Consider the following 18,905-nt stretch of genomic DNA (forward strand, 5'->3'; position numbering starts at 1 on the left):
CTTTTATTTTTATACTGTCCTTTGCTTCCCTTGTCATCCACAGTCACCCCTTACTCCCCTTAGAACCTTTCTTCCTCTTTGGAATGAACTGATCCTGCACCTTCCGCATTATTCCCAGAAACGCTTGCCACTGAAATGCATGCATGCAGATGATGCATGCGAGGGTTTCTCACCTCCAACTTGGGCATTGTGATGCAGGGGTGACGTCTGAGAAACTACAGGACTGAGAAAAATCCAATCTGATTGCCTTTTACAGGGAGAATGTTGAGGCTTTGGGGAGGGAGCAGAAGAGGTTTGCCAGGATGCTGCCTGGATTAGAGGGCATGTGCTGTCATGAGAGGTTGGACAAACTTGAGTTGCTTTCTCTGGAGCGGTGGGCTGCGAGGAGGTCCGATAGAGGTTTACGAGATTGAGAGGCTTACAGAGAAAAGAGAGTATCATTTTCCCATGGTTGAAATGTCTAAAAACCAGAAGGTGAGAGGGGATCATTTCAAAGGAGGTGCGAGGGAGCGACACAGAGAATGGCCGGTGCCTGGAATGCACTGCCCGAGGTGGGGTGGTAGAGGCAGATACATTAGAGAATTTTAAAAGACACTTAGATAGATACATGAAGGTGAGGAAATGGACATTGTGTAGGCAGAGGGGATTGGTTTAGTTGACCATTTGATAACTAATTTAAAAACACGAACACAAGGAATTCTGCTGATGCTGGAAATTCAAGCAACACACACACACACACACACACAAAGTTGCTGGTGAACGCAGCAGACCAGGCAGCATCTCTAGGAAGAGGTACCGTCGACGTTAATGGGATGTGAAATTAAAATGTGTTTTAATTCCACATCCCATTCCCCATTCTGATATGTCTGTCCACGGCCTCCTCTACTGTAAAGATGAAGCCACACTCAGGTTGGAGGAACACCTTATATTGCGTCTGGGTAGCCTCCAACCTGATGGCATGAACATTGACTTCTCTAACTTCCGCTAATGCCCCACCTCCCCCTCTTACCCCATCTGTTATTTATTTATATACACACATTCTTTCTCGCTTTCTCCTTTTTCTCCCTCTGTCCCTCTCACTATACCCCTTGCCCATCCTCTGGGCTTTTTCCCCCCTTCCCCCTTTTCTTTCTCCCTGGGCCTCCTGTCCCATGATCCTCTCATATCCCTTTTGCCAATCACCTGTCCAGCTCTTGGCTCCATCCCTCCCCCTCCTGTCTTCTCCTATCATTTTGGATCTCCCCCTTCCCCTTCCACTTTCAAATCTCTTACTAGCTCTTCCTTCAGTTAGTCCTGACGAAGGATCTCGGCCTGAAACGTCGACTGTACCTCTTCCAATAGATGCTGCCTGGCCTACTGCGTTCACCAGCAACTTTGATGTGTGTTGATAACTAATTTATTTGGTTCAGCACAACACTGTGGGCTGAAGGGCCTGTTCTTGTGACAAAATGTTCTATGTTCACATTCAGGGTCAGGAGCTCTCCACCTGGGATGGCAGAAGCAGAAACCACATTTAAAAGGAGCATAAATGTTCACTTTAAGCAGCAGAAACTATAGATTACAGACCAAGAACTGGTAGTGGCTTTAGCCCAAATAGTTCATTTTGGTCAATGACCTCCTTCAATGCTCCAGATGAAGGATGTCCTAAATACTTTAGAGACAGGAGATTGCAGATGCTGGGTCTGAGACATTTCTCTTATAGTAGCACTTCCGGAGATTATGCTTAGGAGGCTTATTTATGTAAAATAACATCTCCAACAAGTCCAAAACCTCAGTCACTCTTTTGCCAAGATATTAAAGTCATAGACATTCACAAGGGCCTAGATCCTCCTTTCAGTGTTCAAACAGGTAATAATTATTTGACAGAGAAATTAAATCTATATAATGAAGGCACTTCCACATTTTCTAACGATTTATTAGTAAGATTTACATTATACATCAATAGCAATGAGTAGACACAAGTTTTGTGGCAATAGCTTGATCCAGCTGCATAAGTGCTGCATAATTAAAAGCTAATCTTTTAATTTGAAGGATAATCTGTAATAAGGATTAAGAGAACCCTTTTTACATATTAATCTCTTAAACAATAATTGTAACAATGCAGTATTTGTATTATTAAAGCTTTGAAATGCTTCCAGAGAAACTAACAAAGGGTTCCATGAACACTGCCAATTATGAAGACTGCTATTATCAATGATTTCACATACACAGAACAATTTCCCTCAATGATCGAACCACCCACTTATGCAGTGATCCTCATACCAACTCCAAACAGAAATACTATCCAATAGCCCTCCAGATGCAAATGATTCCAACATTTTTTTTTAAAGCCAAATAACAAAATAAGTCATGATCACAAGAGTTTCTGCAGAGCTGGAAATTCAGAGCAACACACACAAAATGTGCCTTGGTCCATTGCTGGTATAGAAAAGAACTCTCAAAAATGAATATTAATTAGGCTCCATAACCTGACACGTGTAATGAAGTCCCCACCTTCCTACAGAGTGCTGTGAAAAATAACTTTAATTACTTATTTATAAATTGGATTTGGGCATTGGAGACAAGGCCGAATAACTCCAATTTCCTCCAGAGCTGAAAGGGCTTGCTTGGCCACTGCTGGATCAGGTAAGAGTTAACACAGCCCAATCAGATAAAGATGACAAATTTCCTTCCATAAAATAACAATAATAAAGCAGATTAATACAAATTAATGTTTATTGCCACCATCCTCAATTTTGTTTTTAAGTAATGATTGGGATTTGGATTCACTGTTCTAGTAACACGTAGCAGGTCCCCACTTCATTTCGTAACTCAGTTGTCTTAAATGGTATCTGGAGCAAGCTTTTAGTTACCCATTTTATTTCACAGAAATACGATAACAAAAGATACAATGCTTTTTTCCATATTAGTTATTGGATTCAGCTTAAACCTATTTGCAATAAACAATGCTGCAAAAATCTGATAAATATTTTCAGGAACTCCGAAAGCAGATAAATTTGAACATGCTTTGCAAGCTGTAATTCACTGAAGTACTTGTATTACAATGGTACTTGGACAAGCAATTAACAGGACAAAGCTTCAATACTGTCTATGGAACTTATTACTTCAGAAGGAGCTTTAATTATCTTCACCACCGCAGATGCTTAGGAGGACATTTCTGTAATCACCTGAAGTGTCACTCTACAAAAGAAAAGGAATTATTAATCATTATCCACGTAAACTGAGATGCTATGTTCAGAAATGAATCCATTGTCTGGGTTGAGGAGAAATTCTCCTCTGACAATAATCAAAAATAGTCTTTGTTAGACTAGACCATTACAAAAGGCAGCTACATATCATCCTATAAAATGGAGTACCATGGCACTGCAGATCCAGAGAAGTAATTGTAAAGATACAAGAACAGTTGGCAAGGTGTCTGGTAAACATCATAGAACAGCTTAGGGTTGCCTATAATCTGAGCAAATAGTCAATGGTCAACTTAGTTAGCTATGTTTGTGATCAATACATACTACAATAGATTAGTAGCCAGCTCGGTCGGCGGAAAAAAAGTCTAAGTACATCATTTTCTTTGTTAAGTGGAGAAGTTGCCAGAGACATTCAACAATTCTATGACTTAAAAGTATGACTATGACTATTCTCCTCCCACTGTTGTAAAACAACGGACCTTGGACAAACAGAATGGACTCATTCATCTAGTTTTTCCAAATCAGACAAAAGTTTATTTTGGATATCCTTAAATTTTTACACCAATGGCTTCCTGCAAATTATTACAGACACATGGATGAAAAATTTATTTTGCTTTTTAATCCAATCTTCAGGTCTTTTTGCACTGTAATACCTCATTTGTTCTTTGTACATCTGCCACCTCCTCTCTCATAACTTTAATAAAGTTATTACATAACTTCACACGCAAAATTGTTCTATTTATCCACTGTAGCATCATTTACCCACAACCTGCAGTCAGCAATGAGGGGAAAAAAACTTGTTTCACACTTTTCCTCAACTAAGATGCCCAGTAGTATGTACCAATTAGCTTACTTTCACATTGCAATTTGCCTTTTAATAGGTGGAGACATTGAAATGCAATACATATAGTGTTCAAAGATCTAGCATGAAAACTACGATTGCTACTCTGCCTCCATTCAAGGAGCTCACAATAAATGTTAAACCTAACAGAGAACCTGACACATTAGGTCAAAGAAATAAATCTCCCAACATGCCAATTCTGAAATACAACTGCTGATGTGAGTCCATTCATGTTATTGGGCCAGATTTTCCGAAGGTGCACTGGCAGTTACCACTGGTACTTATAGCCATCATCAATTGGATGTTTGAAAAGCCATTATATATATCAACTCACATGTCAGTGTATGGCCCCAGTACCAGTAATCAAGATGGTATCAGCATGATTTGCTGTACCTATATGACAGAAAGGCAGGGGGCACAACCACATTAGGAAATGTCTTGCCAGGGCTCCCAATTACCATCTCCAGTTGCAGGGATGGTGTCAGCCACTTACAGCCGAAAAAAGGCCCCGTATTGTGAAGGACTGCACCAATAACCTGTGTCGGGAGGTTGCTCCCAGAATTGTATCATATCCGGACTAAATAATGGCACGACTAGCAAACATGGCCAGCTCAGCAGTCGTGGGAAGATCCAGCTCCATCTTTCTAATCTCATCGTGGATTATGTAAAATTTATCTTGTTTCCAAATCTGATCACCTATGTGAGGCCCTCCATTGGTCAGAGTCAACTCAGCATGTTGTATCCTAGCTGTCATATGCAAGCCAGGGCAGTTCGATATGGAAAGCCAGCTGTTGTCCCTACAGCAGGCTCCCTTCTCCACACAACCGACGAATCCAAACGGTAGGCAGAGACCAATACAGTTTAGCACCAGCAGAAAAGGCCAGTCATCACTGAACTGAACAGAGGACTACCTTAGGGATCACGGCATTCCAATTGATGTACAAGTCAATTCAAGCTGGCTGTTCTACTGATAATGTCCAATTTAATATTTTTCCCTTCAGAGTGTCCTAGTGTATTTCACATTCAAATCAAGTACTGTAATTATGCAGGAAAACTGTTTCAACTTCCATAGTATCCCATATAGAAGAGTGAATCACCCCTCTCTCCTGTCCTCCAGTTTTTGATAATGATGTAACTAATCCATTGTTCTTCGGGATGCACCTTCATTCAGACATCGTTAAACTGTCATTTTGTTTTAAATAAGCCACTACCTGACAATTCTGCTTTCAACACCACGCCCATCTACACTGATTTCTTTATTTATGTACACCAGTCCCATTTGCCTACATTAGGGCCATATCCTTTACCTGTCTTAATGCCTCAAAAGTAGTAATTGCATTCAATTCCAGCACCTCCTCTGCCAGCATATCCCAGATAACAACCACTCTAATGTACAAAAAAATTATCCTTAAGATCTTCTATATAATTTCTTACCTGTCATTTTTTAAAACATATTTGCACTTCTCTACCTTATTTATTTACAGACGCATCACCGACTGGTTTATTTTCTTTATTGCCAGATAGCATATTTTGTTCTATGGTCATACCTTGATCATACTGTGGAGTGATCGCCCATAGTTTTCATAAAATACCTTACGAATATCCAACAAGTCAACTTCACTCCTTGAAATCATAACCCTGATAAGTGTATCATCATCCGTGCCACTCCCCTAGTTAAACAAGGAAACATGCAAGAATATTTAGTTACTTCAACAATCTCAGGTCTGACAATATGATAATGATTTACCAAATAAATTGTTTCTATAGATCAAATTAACCAATTAAGACAAGGCTTTTAAGTAATTAAGAAAGCTGCTAAAGTATGGAGGGCAACAAAGACTGCCTGAGAATAATGGAGTCATGTGGCTATTGAACAGAAGAGATCCCCTCTCATGTTCGAAACAGGTTGGACATTCCAGGGGTGATAACATGTGAAGTTCAGAATTCTCAAGGGAACCCAAAAAAAAGAAAATCATAGATCTAATATATCACTACCTGAATTTTCAGATAGTTTGCAAACATTACTAATCCACATTCATTTGAGTTCCACTTCATCAAAACAGCATCAATGGCATCCTTAAGACTACAATGCACAGTGATCTAGGACAACATCAGCAGATCAGTTGTCACTACCTTGAGATTAGAAACAGCAAGGTAACACTGCCCTCTGCAGGAAAACAGTGTATGCACAGCTTACAAATAACTGATCACAAGGCATGCTGAGATTATTGTCACATGCACAACTGCAGTTGAGATACTGATACAATGAAAATTTTTCTTACAGCAGCATCACAGACACGTAGATTCAGACAACACACAGGACATAAATTATCTCTAATTCACTGACACCAAAAACCTTGCTACTGAATACACTTTTCCTCAGGAAGAGAGGCAGAGATGAGTACTTGGTTCCTCGTGCGCTCCTGAAGGAACCCAAGGGATTGCTCATCTTATCCCTGTCCCACAGCTTCAACCCATATAGCAATTTGGATCAATAGAAACCTCCGAGGAGCACAGTCCTCATGACCTCATGTGTACCCTCAGGGTGCAGGCTGCCCCCAGCACATCCTCCGAATGTGTTGGTCATTGACACAAACTCCACATTTCACTGCATGTTTCCATGTTTCAATGTACATGCAACATTAAAGCTGATCTTTAAATCTTTAATGACTAGAGCAAGTCTCTCTTCCTCCAGCAGAGAGTATCAGTGGTGTAAGCAGGAGTAAGATTACCAAGATGTACTACAATATAGAGTGAATTTTAGAAAGTATATTAATTAAAAAATAATCCTGGAATTTAGATCAACAGTTTCTTCCTTGAAACCCATTTTAGTTATCACTATTCTTTTTATTAACTACACATTAACTTCAAATACAGCTTTTGCTTTGCCCTGTTTTGGTATATTCAAAAGATAAAGATACCAATATCAAGAACTGGATACCAATAAACTTTGTAAACTGTTTTCTTGATAATGTTATTTTATTATATTCCCCTCCGAAGTAACTTTTCTTGTGGTTTACACTTAGCACAAAGAACTGGGTATATACATTGTCATTTTTATATTGAGAAAATAACTGGTTATAATAATTAATCTAATTCAACAGACCTTCATGGCATTATAAAGTGTTTCAGCAAAATATCCAGGAACACTTCTTATACACTTCACTGAAATAGAACACAAAGATAAATTATGTACAGATTATTAATTTTGTTGTTCAAAAAAAGTTAACTCATTTAAAACCTTACACTTACTGTGTACAGAGGGAATTAATCAATTAGAGCGATTATCAACAATGGCCTTCTGATCCTATTGGCAATTAGATGAAGTGTCGATTCATTTATGGTGAAACAAGAATTAAAATGGAGATAGGGAGGCACAAGAGGAATAGAAATGTATATTGATTTAAGAATGCTGGAAAGCGTTCTGTATTTCAGAATCAATGGAGTTGAATGGCCTGGTTTTGAGTTTAAAATTTTGGACTACAGCATGAGAACATCAGCTCTTGCTTCTTACCAACTGCTAGCAAGGCACTCCTTAGATTTCCCGATGTCTCAGAAGCAATGCTTTCTTCTATTTGGTATCCTGAGATTTTCATATACTCTTTAAAAACTGAAAGTGACCACATATAAAAAGAAATATAATTACCAACAATGAGTAAGAGAGCACATGTAGATACTTAAAATGTGAAACTTCACAATGATTTTTATTTAATACAACTGGTAAAATTAAATTATTGTGCATTTCATTTTACTAGAAACTCTATTGATCCAAGCAATATTACTCTACAATCCAGATTCATTTCTACACTACAGCCTTTGCAAAGAGCTAGAAATATACATTTTTTCTGTAAAAGAAATGCAATCAAATTGAACAAATTCAAGGTTACTTTCTGACTAATTCTTTTATGAGAATGACACCTTAAATTTAACTTAGCACACAAGAAACTTTCTTAGCAACTGATCGTCTGAGGTAAAATTCAGCCCAGGAACTCGCAAACAATTTTTACCAGGCACAAGTCACATCAAGGACCAAAACAGTTCTTATAAAAACATTCCAGCAGTACAGACTGATAGACACGGAACACAAGAGACTACAGACTGATAGACACGGAACACAAGAGACTACAGACTGATAGACACAGAACACGAGAGACTACAGACTGACAGACACAGGACATGAGAGACGACAGATGCTGGAAACTAAGGGAAAACAGAACGAACAGCTAGAGGAATTCAGCAGGTCACATAGTATCTGCAGAGGCAAAGGAATGGCCAAGGCTTCAGGTCCAGATCCTGTATCATTGCTTAAGAGGGCTTACATCATTTTGCTGAACAAGTTTTTTTATATTGCTTTACATTTTACAGTAGCTATTTAACACCTCTGAAACCCATGACCTCCACCAGCAAGGGAAAGGACACCAAGTGAGTGGAATTCTACCACATGCATATTCACACATCATCCTCACACCGCTGTTCCTTCTTCATCACCGGCTCCGGATTCTGGGAAACCCTACTCAAACAGCAATGTGAGAATATCTTCAATACAATGAAAAAAAAACAGGTCAAAAAAACAGTTTTGCACACTTTCTCAGAGGCAATCAGGAGAGAGCAATAAATAAATCCAAATAAGTGCTGGTGTTACCTGCACCAGCCACATTCAGTAACTGAAGCAAGCAATTTTGGATCCAAATATTGAAACACCATGCGGTTAAAATACTTGCTTTGTGCAAACCATGCAGGCATCATTGTTCAAACTTCACACTCAGCTTTTGTTCAGCTATTAAATGCAACAATAATAATTCAACAAAAATTGCATCTGTGCACTAAATAAACTTGATACTGTCATATCGGAGGACAATGCCGGCTTACATGCTCAAAACCTGAACAGTTCTGACTAAAGTCAAGTCCAGTATGACTTGTAATCATATCAAATGTAATCTAACTTTCCTTGCTCATTTCAAACTCTACAAAGCCTTTGAGTTCTACGAGTTCTGTGTTCTACGAGTCTGTGGTGGCCAGTGCTATCCTGTTTGCTGTTGTGTGCTGGGGCAGCAGGCTGAAGGTAACAGACACCAACAGAATCAACAAACTCTTTTGTAAGGCCAGTGATGTTGTGGGGATGGAACCGGACTCTCTGACGGTGGTGCCTGAAAAGAGGATGCTGTCTAAGTTGCATGCCATCTTGGACAATGTCTCCCATCCACTACATAATGTACTGGGTGGGCACAGGAGTACATTCAGCCAGAGACTCATTCCACCAAGATGCAGCACAGAGCGTCACAGGAAGTCATTCCTGCCTGTGGCCATCAAACTGTACAACTCCTCCCTTGGAGGGTCAGACACCCTGAGCCAATAGGCTGGAACTGGACTTATTTCATAATTTACTGGGATAACTTACATATTACTATTTAACTATTTATGGTTTTATTACTATTTATTATTTATGGTGCAACTGTAATGAAAACCAATTTCCCCCGGGATCAATAAAGTATGACTATGACTATATGGTTGATCACTCAGTGCTCCTTCTACACTGCTTGTCTATCATCCAGCTAAGTAGGATAACTGTTGTTTATATTTTTGTCAATACAGTCAAAACCAGAAAACACCAACAGTAGCTTTTCATGTCTTCACATGTATCTCTAGTAAGTCCAAAAATCCATCCAAGACTTTAACTTCACATCAGAATATTGATGTTTAACATACAAAAAATAATTGGTTTCCATGCACCCTGATGACTCCTAACGTTATCTACGTTCTCTCTCTTAAACCTATTCACTGCCTCCAAGCAGTCAGGTCATTTTTCCATGAGCAGAAATGTCCTGAAACTAAACAAAAGGGGAGATAGCAACTAACCAAGTCTTCTGTGTCCATCCCTTGCCATCAAGAAAATCACCCTCCCTGACACCTGTCTGAAACTCAACGAGCTCCCACATACAGTGCAAGTCTAGTTTCTTATCTTGTCATTTTGAACACCTACTTACAATGCCTTAACACTGCCTGGCATTATCCAAGTTACTTACTGCTGAATCCTCATCCATATTTAGATATGTTTATTTATATTTAGATAAACTGCCAAAGGGAGTAGTAGAGACAGGTGCTCTCACTACATTTAAAAACATTTGGCCAAGCACTTGAACCAACTAGGCATAACGGGTTATGAACTAGGTGTCGGCAAAGGGGACCAGCATAGATTTGGATTTATTGCCCATCATGCACATGGTGAGCTGAAAGGTCTATTTCCTGTGTTGTGATTCTACAGCTCCATGCAATCTGTAACACCTTCCACTTTAACCAAGCTTTCTGTCATCTGACCCAATATCAATTATGTGGCTTCATTGATAAGCATCATTATTTATTCCTATGAAGCACCTTGCTGTGTTCCAGTTACCAAATAAATGGAAATTGTTGTTAGGCCCTACCACATTCCTGTTTGACTGATATTACTCAGGTGACATGTTACCAAATAAATGAGTTCACCTTGACACAACATTTGATGTGGGTGAATGACATCCAAGGAAGCTCAAGTATTCTAAAGTAATTCATTAATAATCTGCACTGTTCTTTTCAAAAATTGAACTAAACATTTTCTTATTTATGCATTGTGTGTATCAACTTTCAAGCTAGTTCCTTTAACAACTGTTGCCTTGCACTATGTTTTAAAGGTTACTTTCAGACGGACAGGCATAACATGATTAGGAATAGTCAGCATGCCTTTGTGAAAGGCAGGTCGTGCCTCACGAGCCTGATTGAATTTTTTGAGGATGTGATTAAATACATTGATGAAGGTAGAGCAGTAGATGTAGTGTATATGGATTTCAGCAAGGCACTTGATAAGGTACCTCATGCAGGGCTTATTGAGAAAGTAAGGAGGCATGGGATCCAAGGGGACATTGCTTTGTGGATCCAGAACTGGTGTGCGCACAGAAGGACAGAAGGTAAAGAGTGGTTGTAGACGGGTCATATTGTGCAGGGAGGTCGATCACCAGTGGTGTGCCTCAGGGATCTGTTTTGGGACCCCTACTCTTCATGATGTTGTATAAATGACTTGGATGAGGAAGTGGAAGGATGGGTTTGTAAATGTGCTGATGACACAAAGGATGGAGATGGTGTGGATAGTGTGGAGGGCTGTCAGAGGTTACAGCGGGACATTGATAGGATGTAAAATTGGGCTGAGAAGTGGCAAATGGAGTTCAACCCCGATAAGTGTGAGGTTGACTGTGGTTAAGAAAGCATACAGTGCATTGGCCTTCATCAATCGTGGGATTGAGTTTAGAAGCTGAGAGGTAATATTGCAGCTATATAGGACCCTGGTCAGACCCTACTTGGAGTACTGTGCTCAGTTCTGGTTGCCTCACTACAGGAAGAATGTGGAGACTATAGAAAGGGTGCAGAGGAGATTTACAAGGATGATGCCTGGATTGGGGAGCATGCCTTATGAGAATAGGTTGAGTGAACTCGGCCTTTTCTCCTTGGAGCTACAGAGGATGAGAGGTGACCTGATAGAGGTGTATAAGATGATGAGGAGCATTGATCGTGTGGATAGTCAGAGGCTTTTTCCCAGGGCGGAAATGGCTAGCACGAGAGGGCACAGTTTTAAAGGTGCTTGGAAGTAGGTACAGAGGAGATGTCATGCGTAAGTTGTTTTTTTTTTATACGCAGAGAGTGTTGAGTACATGGAATGGGCTGCTGGTGACTGTTGTGGAGGTGGATATGATAGGGTCTTTTAAGAGACTCCTGGACAGGTACATGGAGCTCAGAAAAATAGAGGGTTATGGGTAACCCTAGGTAATTTCTAAGGTAAGGACATGTTCGGCACAGCTTTGTGGACCAAAGGGCCTGTATTGTATTGTAGGTTTTCTATGTTTCTATATGGGTTTAATATTTCCTTCATTTGTGCAAACTTGGCTTTTTGACCGAGGACTCCTCTAATTTGCAATGTGACACTTCCATTAGGCGAAATGGGTGAGATTCAGAACACATGGATATTCAGAAGCAGTTCATTGGCTAGGAATATTTTGGAATATTCAAAGATGGGCACTCCATAAATTCGTGACCTTAACTATATCGTCTCCCACTAATATGTGAAAAATATTTTCTCCAGTTTGATTAGTGTTCTCCCAACTCAGCTTAATACTGCATGCAGAGTTCTGATGATGAATGTGGGGGAAGGAACAGAGAAATAAAGTAGAAAAAGACTAGAAATGTCCAAATCCTAGAATGTACAAGTTTGAAATTTCCACCCAAATACTCATACAATCAGAGAGCACTACAGGACAGAAGCAGGCCCTTCAGCCCATCTAGTCCATGCTAAACTTGTTATTCTACCTAGTCCCATCAACACGCACCTGAATGATAGCCCTCCAGGTCATTGATATAGATGACAAATAACATACTCTGTTAAAGTCACAAAAACTTAAAGTGTCACATGACATAATGCCACACTATAATGAGTAAACATCAGTAATGAAAGCAAAGCCAGCAATGCAAACCTTGCTGAAGATGATGAACACTCTTACTGCCTATGATGGACAGGAACATTGACTCATCAGTACCACACTTCAGTTCTCCAGCTTGAAACAGTTCCTGTTGTATAGAGATGATACAAATTATCGATCCACAGCACACAGGAGGAGAAGATTCAACTCTTTCAACAGTATTCCACTTTACACTCATCTCCACACTTCCCTCCTTTCCTGCCCCTGGCCCTGAAAGTTTGTCCATACAAGTAAAACGTGATTATGTCAGATTCTGAGACCTGGATCAACAACCTGGAAAAGAAATACAAATCCAACAAAATTCCTGGGGAATTCAAATCATCAGAGTAACACTCAAAATATTGGATTATCAAAAGACTCAACTAATTTAATAACTGACCTTTAAACAGAAATTGGGAATATATAAATCTAGACCATTCTCAAGTAAAGTATCTACAAACGTCCTGCTTAGCCTTGACAGAGCTTTTTCATTATAGAGTGTCACCAACAAATTCCTGAGGGTCACCATTAAATAGAAACTTCACTGAACCAGTTGTGCAAGTGCTGTGATTATAGAAGCATGCCAGGAACTTAATATTTCATGCTGACTGACTCACGGAGGCACAAATCAGCAGCGCTCAGGAAAAACTCTGTATCTGGCTGGATAAGCGTACCTCACAAAAGTTAACAGCATTCAGAACAAATTAATTTGCTTAGTTGACCCCCACTGTAAAGTAAAAGCACCCCTCTTCACCACTGGCAGCACGTACACTAGTTGCAGATAGGTTTGTCTTCGAAATATCATTAGAAAACACAAGAATCAGGAGTAGCATTCTCTCCCAAGCTCAAAAGTCAGGTGATCCAATATGGACTTCTTGACAAGTTGATGCATTCAATAAAAAAGAATGACCCATTCATTAATATTTAATTCCCTATTTCATTTTATGATCCAAAGCATTTTTGACAGCTTGTTCCCAATTTATGTTTCCTCTGCCTCAATCTGGTAACCTAACACTCATTTCCAGATGGAATTGAGGATTATTATCAATAGTCAAAAGCAGTGAGCAGAAGTTTTGCATTAATTCATACTAACTGCCTCTTATCTACTTTTCCTCTTTCAGAGGTTTTCCATCTACAGGAGCCCTTCCAAAAACATAGAAGTTGAGGTAATTGGATTGTTCTTTCTAACTTTAACCTGCTGCTACTGTATTCTACAGAGCAGCCACATGCAAATCACATACACTCACACATCAACAATTGGCCACTCTGCCAGTTAACTTACTTCAGAAATTTTATAAGTAATGTTCTTCCCCTCCATTTCCTCCAAAAGATGGAACAAGTATAGTTTAAAATTAAAGTTTTACAAACATTTTCTCTGAAGCATGGCGAGAGAATGGGGCCAAATTACATTCAGACATTATTTTTGTATGGAACTTTGTATAGACCTTGGCCTCAATACCTCCTTGTGCAATTAGATCCTCAATTTCCTCAGTTGCAGACCCCAGTCAGTTTGGATTGGCGACAACATCTCCACAAACTCCAGCATCACAGGTGCACCACACGGCTGTGTGCTGAGCTCCCTGCTCTACTCTCCTTACACTTATGACTGTCTGGCTAAGAATAGCTCCAATGCCATTTTCAAGTTTGCTGATGACACCGGTGTCATAGGCTGAATCAAAGGTGGTGACGAATCGGCATGTAGGAAGGCGACTGAAAATCTGGCTGAGTGGTGCCACAACAACTTCTTACTCAACGTCACCAAGACCAAGGAGCTGATTATTGACTTCAGGATGAAGAAAACAGGTCCTCACCGAAGGATCAGAGGTGGAGAGGGTCAGCAACATTAAACTCCTCGGTTATTGTCCTGGGGACAGCACGCAAGTGCAATTATGAAGAAAGCTCAGCAGCATCTCTACTTCTGTAGGAGCTTACGAAGATTCATTCAGCATGACATCTAAAACTTTGACAAACATCTACAGAAGCAACACACACAAAATGCTGGAAGAACTCAGCAGGTCAGGTAGCATCTATGGAAAAGAGTAAACAGTCGATGTTTTTAGAATCAGACCCTTCTTCAGAACTGAGAAAGAAGGGGGAAGATGCCCAAATAAAAAGGTTGGGGGAGGAGAAAGAAGATAGCTGGAAGGTGATAGGTGAAGCCAGGTGGATGGGAAAGGTCAAGGGCTGGAGAAGGACGAATCTGATAGGAGAGGAGAGTGGACCATAGGAGAAAGGGGAGGAGGAGGGGACCCAGGGAAAGTATAGGGAGGCGAGAAGGTCAGAGTGCGGAATAGAGGAAAGTGGGGGGAGGGCAGAAAATTTGTTCACTGGAAGGAGAAATCAATATTCATGCCATCAGGTTAGTGGGGTGGTTGGGGGTTGGGGAATGGGGATATGTTTACTGGTAAACTTTTATAGGTGTGTAGTGGAGAGCATATTGACTGGTGGCATCACAGCCTGGTATGGAAAATCCCACAAAAAGTAATGGATAGGGCCCAGTCCATCACAGGTAAAGTGTTCCCCACCATTGAGCACATCTACATGAAGCGTTGTCACAGGAAAGCAGCATCCATCATCAGGGATCCCACCACCAGGACATGCTCTCTTCTCATTCCTATCATCAGGAAGGTGGTACAGGAGTTCAGGACCCACAACAACAGGTTCAGGAACAGTTATTGCCCCCCTCCCAAACATCAGGCTCTTAACTCAAAGGGGATAACTTCACTTAACTTCACTCGTCCCATCATTGAAATGTTCCCACAACCTATAAGCTCACTTTTTCCATCTCATGTTTTCCCTATTTATTGCTTACTTATTATTATTTATTTTTGTATTTTACTCAGTTTGTCATCTTTTGCTCACTGGTTGAACACCCAAGTTGATGCAGTCTTTCATTGATTCTGTTATAGTTATTATTCTATTATCGATTTATTGAGTATGCCCACAAGAAAATGAATCTCAGGATTGTATATGGTGACATATATGAACTTAGATAATAAAATTTACTTTGAAATTTGTCTTCAGTAGTGATGCTCTGGTTGAGTTCAGTCAGCAACTGAGACAAAGGCTGTTGTACAGCAACAACAAATAACAAAGTTTAAAGAAACCATTTAAGGTTTATAAACAATTTTTCTTTCAAGAAAAATAAACTATAAAATGCTTTCACTCACCTGTGCATCTATTTTAACTGCTCCTTCATTATATGTTGTGCTCTCGTCTCTGTTGGCCTAATAAAGATGAAGAAATATCAATTTTAGTGTATTGTCTTTCCCTCCCCCCAACAGTTGATCACATAACCATGGGTTATATTCATACAACTGACTGACAATGTTTTGTTATCACTAATGGCGCAGAAGAGGAGGAACACATTAACCAAAAATTGCTATGTGCATTTCACAGTGAACCCCATGAGTTGCAATTCTCACTCGGATTGGTGAGGCTGCAAATTAATAACGTAGTACCATTTAATGTTGCACCATCCCATCTCAACACCAGCACTTAACAGTCTGTCACACTGTTCATCAGCATTCAGGATTGGATGAGCTCCACTTAAATATTGGGAAAGCCAGACTCATTCTGTTCGTTACCACCATTAACTGACCCCCTGGAATTTTTCTTATCCCTTTCCCTGAGCATCTTCTGAGAACTAATTAGAGTCAGCATTCTAGACTAAACCTAAATGTCATACCATCTCTATCATATGTCTTACATCAATCCTTTCTGCTTTAAATCCCTCAATCACTCCTTTGTTCAATGACTACTAAAATCCTCCCAGGGTCGGTTTTCTATCACACCCAAACCTACACACTCCATTTTGTAATGCACACTAAGGTCAATCACAAGCTCTTTATTTCTACTGGCTACCAGTACAGCAACAACTTAATTTGAAAGATCCGGTTTTACTACTCCCTGTGTATGTTCTTGCAGCCCAGCCCCCAATTCAATTTCCTATCATTCAAGGGAGGCATTCATTTGCCCAGGCCTTAACCCCGGCAATTTTCCCCCTCCAATCAATAATGTTTCTCTCCCCTCCTCACCTCTTTAGGACACTACTTAATACCCACCTGCGTTCCCAAGCCCAGACCCAATATTTGCTTTTGTATCTGGTATCAGACTTTATTTGATAATGCTCCCGTTAAGTACCCTGGGCTTTATTGCATTAACATTCAAGTTGATACAATGTATGAACAAAACCAATAGTAAATCTGCAATACTATTTCCGTAGATGTGGCACTTTAAAACTTACAATAAATCCAATGGTTTGGCATTTTAAACATTGATAAACATTTATTTTTCTAAATTTCTACCTGTAGTAGAATCACCAAAATCCTTTGGAAATGTCCAGAAGTATCACTGACAATAGATTCCTCCAAATCTTTGCCATATTCTAAAAGGTGTTAAAAGAGATGGTTAGGAACAAAAATTATTCTTGTGGTTCACAAGTTAAAACAACAAAAGAGACAGTGATGTCTGGAGTTCATTACTAATAGCAACTACCTAGACCTCACAGAACAAATTAACTGTCTTTGCCAAAATACATCTGCATGAGTACCCCCTGTAACTAATAAAATGGCCACTGGGTGTATGTTTCATGATCTTCTGCTGCAGTAGCCCATCCACTTCAAGGTTCAATATGTTGCGCATTCAGAGATGCTCTTCTGCACACCATTGTTCTAACTTGAGGTTGTTTGGATTACAGTCATCTTCCTGTCAGCTTGAAACAGTCAGAGAGGAATCACCAAACCTCTCTCATTAACAAGGCATTTTTGCCGACAGAACTGTTGCTCACTGGATGTTTTTGTTTTTTGCATCATTCCCCGTAAAGTTTAAAGACTGTTGTGTGTGACAATCCCAGGAGAACAAGAGTTTAAGACACTCAAACCACCTCGTCTGGCACCAACAATCATTCCACAGTCAAAGCCACTGAGATCACATTACTTCCCCATTCTCATGTTTGGTCTGAACAACAACTGAACCTCTTGACCATGTCAGCATGCTTTTATGCACTGAGTCACTGACACATGATTAGCTGATTAGATATTTGCATTAATGAGCAGCTGTACAGGTGTACCTAATAAAGTGGCCACTGAGTGTATTTCATTTGGTATGTCAATTAATAACATGGATCACAGCACAATGCAAGGATGAAAAGCAGGTTTAAATCATTCTACCAAGTGCTGATGCCAATTTTTGAAACAATCTTTTAAAGCTGGAGTATGAGAAGACTTTTAAGTGAAAGGAGGCGCAGAACCTAAAATTTAAAAGTCACCTAACAGCACTCAAGGTACCATCTCATGTTCAAACAATTTCAATACCCTTAAGTTCATCTAGCAACAAGTAGAGTAGCCCAGCATGTTAATTTTGCGGCTCAAAGACCTTCCGTCAGAATTTCAAGTAAGTGACCGAAAATATTACTTTGTTTACTCCCTCCACAGATGCTGCCTAACCTGTTAAAAATTTCCAACTATTCCAGGCTTTTATTTCAGATACTTTGCTTTCCAAACAAATCACGTCTCACCTGCTTTTGAACCAGTGTTATTACATACTAAATGAGGTACTAGATCATACCTTCGTTATAAGCCTGAATAATTGCTTTCAATTCCTGATTACTTCTTGAGGCAAGAATTTCTATCAAGCATTTTTCATCAGTTCCAGCACCCTGCAAAGATACAAATCAAATATCCGTCAACAAGTTTAAAAAGGAACAATATATCACTTATATGCTTCAGAAGCTTCAATCTGAAGTCAACCTTGACTCGCAAACAGTAAAACAGAAGTGGACTTGGCACTTGTAAAAATGTAACCAGTTGGATTGTGCAATCCCATCTGATTCACTATCATTATCCTCAAGGGAGAAAACCTCCCACCCCTTCTTGAACTTGCCCATGTGATTTCAGACAGGGAGCAGTTCATGACCCTGGGCCACACCTCTGTGGGTCAGCACAATAGTGTAGTGGTCAACACAACACTTTATAACTCAGGCCACCCGGGTTCAATTTCCAAAACTGCCTGTAAGGAGGTCTTCACCACATGGGTTTCCTCCAGGTGCTCCAGTTTCCTCCCACAGTCCAAAGACGTACTTGTTTGCAGGTTAATTGGTCATTGTAAATTGTCCCGTGATTAGGCTAGCATTAAATTAGTGGGTTTCTGGTGGCGCGGCTCAAAGGCCCAGAAGGATCTACTCCACGCTGTACCTCAATAATAAAAAATAAATAAACCTCTATCAGATCTCCCCTCAGCCTCCGGTGCTCCAGAGAAAACAATCCAAGTTGTTCCAGCCTCTCGTGATAGCACATGCCCTCTAAGCCAGGCAGCATCCATACACACTCACCCACTGTCACACTTGATCGGTCCTATTCCCTCATGTCTTATCCTCTTGCTCTTCACATACTTGTAGAATGC

General features: G+C 40.0%; 1 protein-coding gene across 2 annotated transcripts in view; it reads right to left on the reverse strand.

The window, feature by feature from the left end:
• Positions 1-1,899: 1,899 nt before the first annotated feature.
• anxa5b (annexin A5b) overlaps positions 1,900-18,905 on the reverse strand; it is a 47,797-nt gene continuing 30,791 nt past the window's right edge. For both annotated transcript variants that reach the window (XM_072256099.1, XM_072256100.1), the window contains 8 exons: positions 18,072-18,162; positions 16,811-16,890; positions 15,674-15,730; positions 12,519-12,612; positions 7,541-7,636; positions 7,133-7,191; positions 5,574-5,696; positions 1,900-3,180 (listed from right to left, as the gene is read on the reverse strand). In XM_072256099.1, the coding sequence (XP_072112200.1) occupies positions 3,118-3,180; positions 5,574-5,696; positions 7,133-7,191; positions 7,541-7,636; positions 12,519-12,612; positions 15,674-15,730; positions 16,811-16,890; positions 18,072-18,162 (663 nt within the window). In that variant the 3' untranslated portion in view covers positions 1,900-3,117. The remainder of the gene's footprint in view (positions 3,181-5,573; positions 5,697-7,132; positions 7,192-7,540; positions 7,637-12,518; positions 12,613-15,673; positions 15,731-16,810; positions 16,891-18,071; positions 18,163-18,905) is intronic.

The sequence above is a fragment of the Mobula birostris genome, chromosome 4 (genome assembly GCF_030028105.1).
Source record: "Mobula birostris isolate sMobBir1 chromosome 4, sMobBir1.hap1, whole genome shotgun sequence".
NCBI lineage: Eukaryota > Metazoa > Chordata > Chondrichthyes > Myliobatiformes > Myliobatidae > Mobula > Mobula birostris.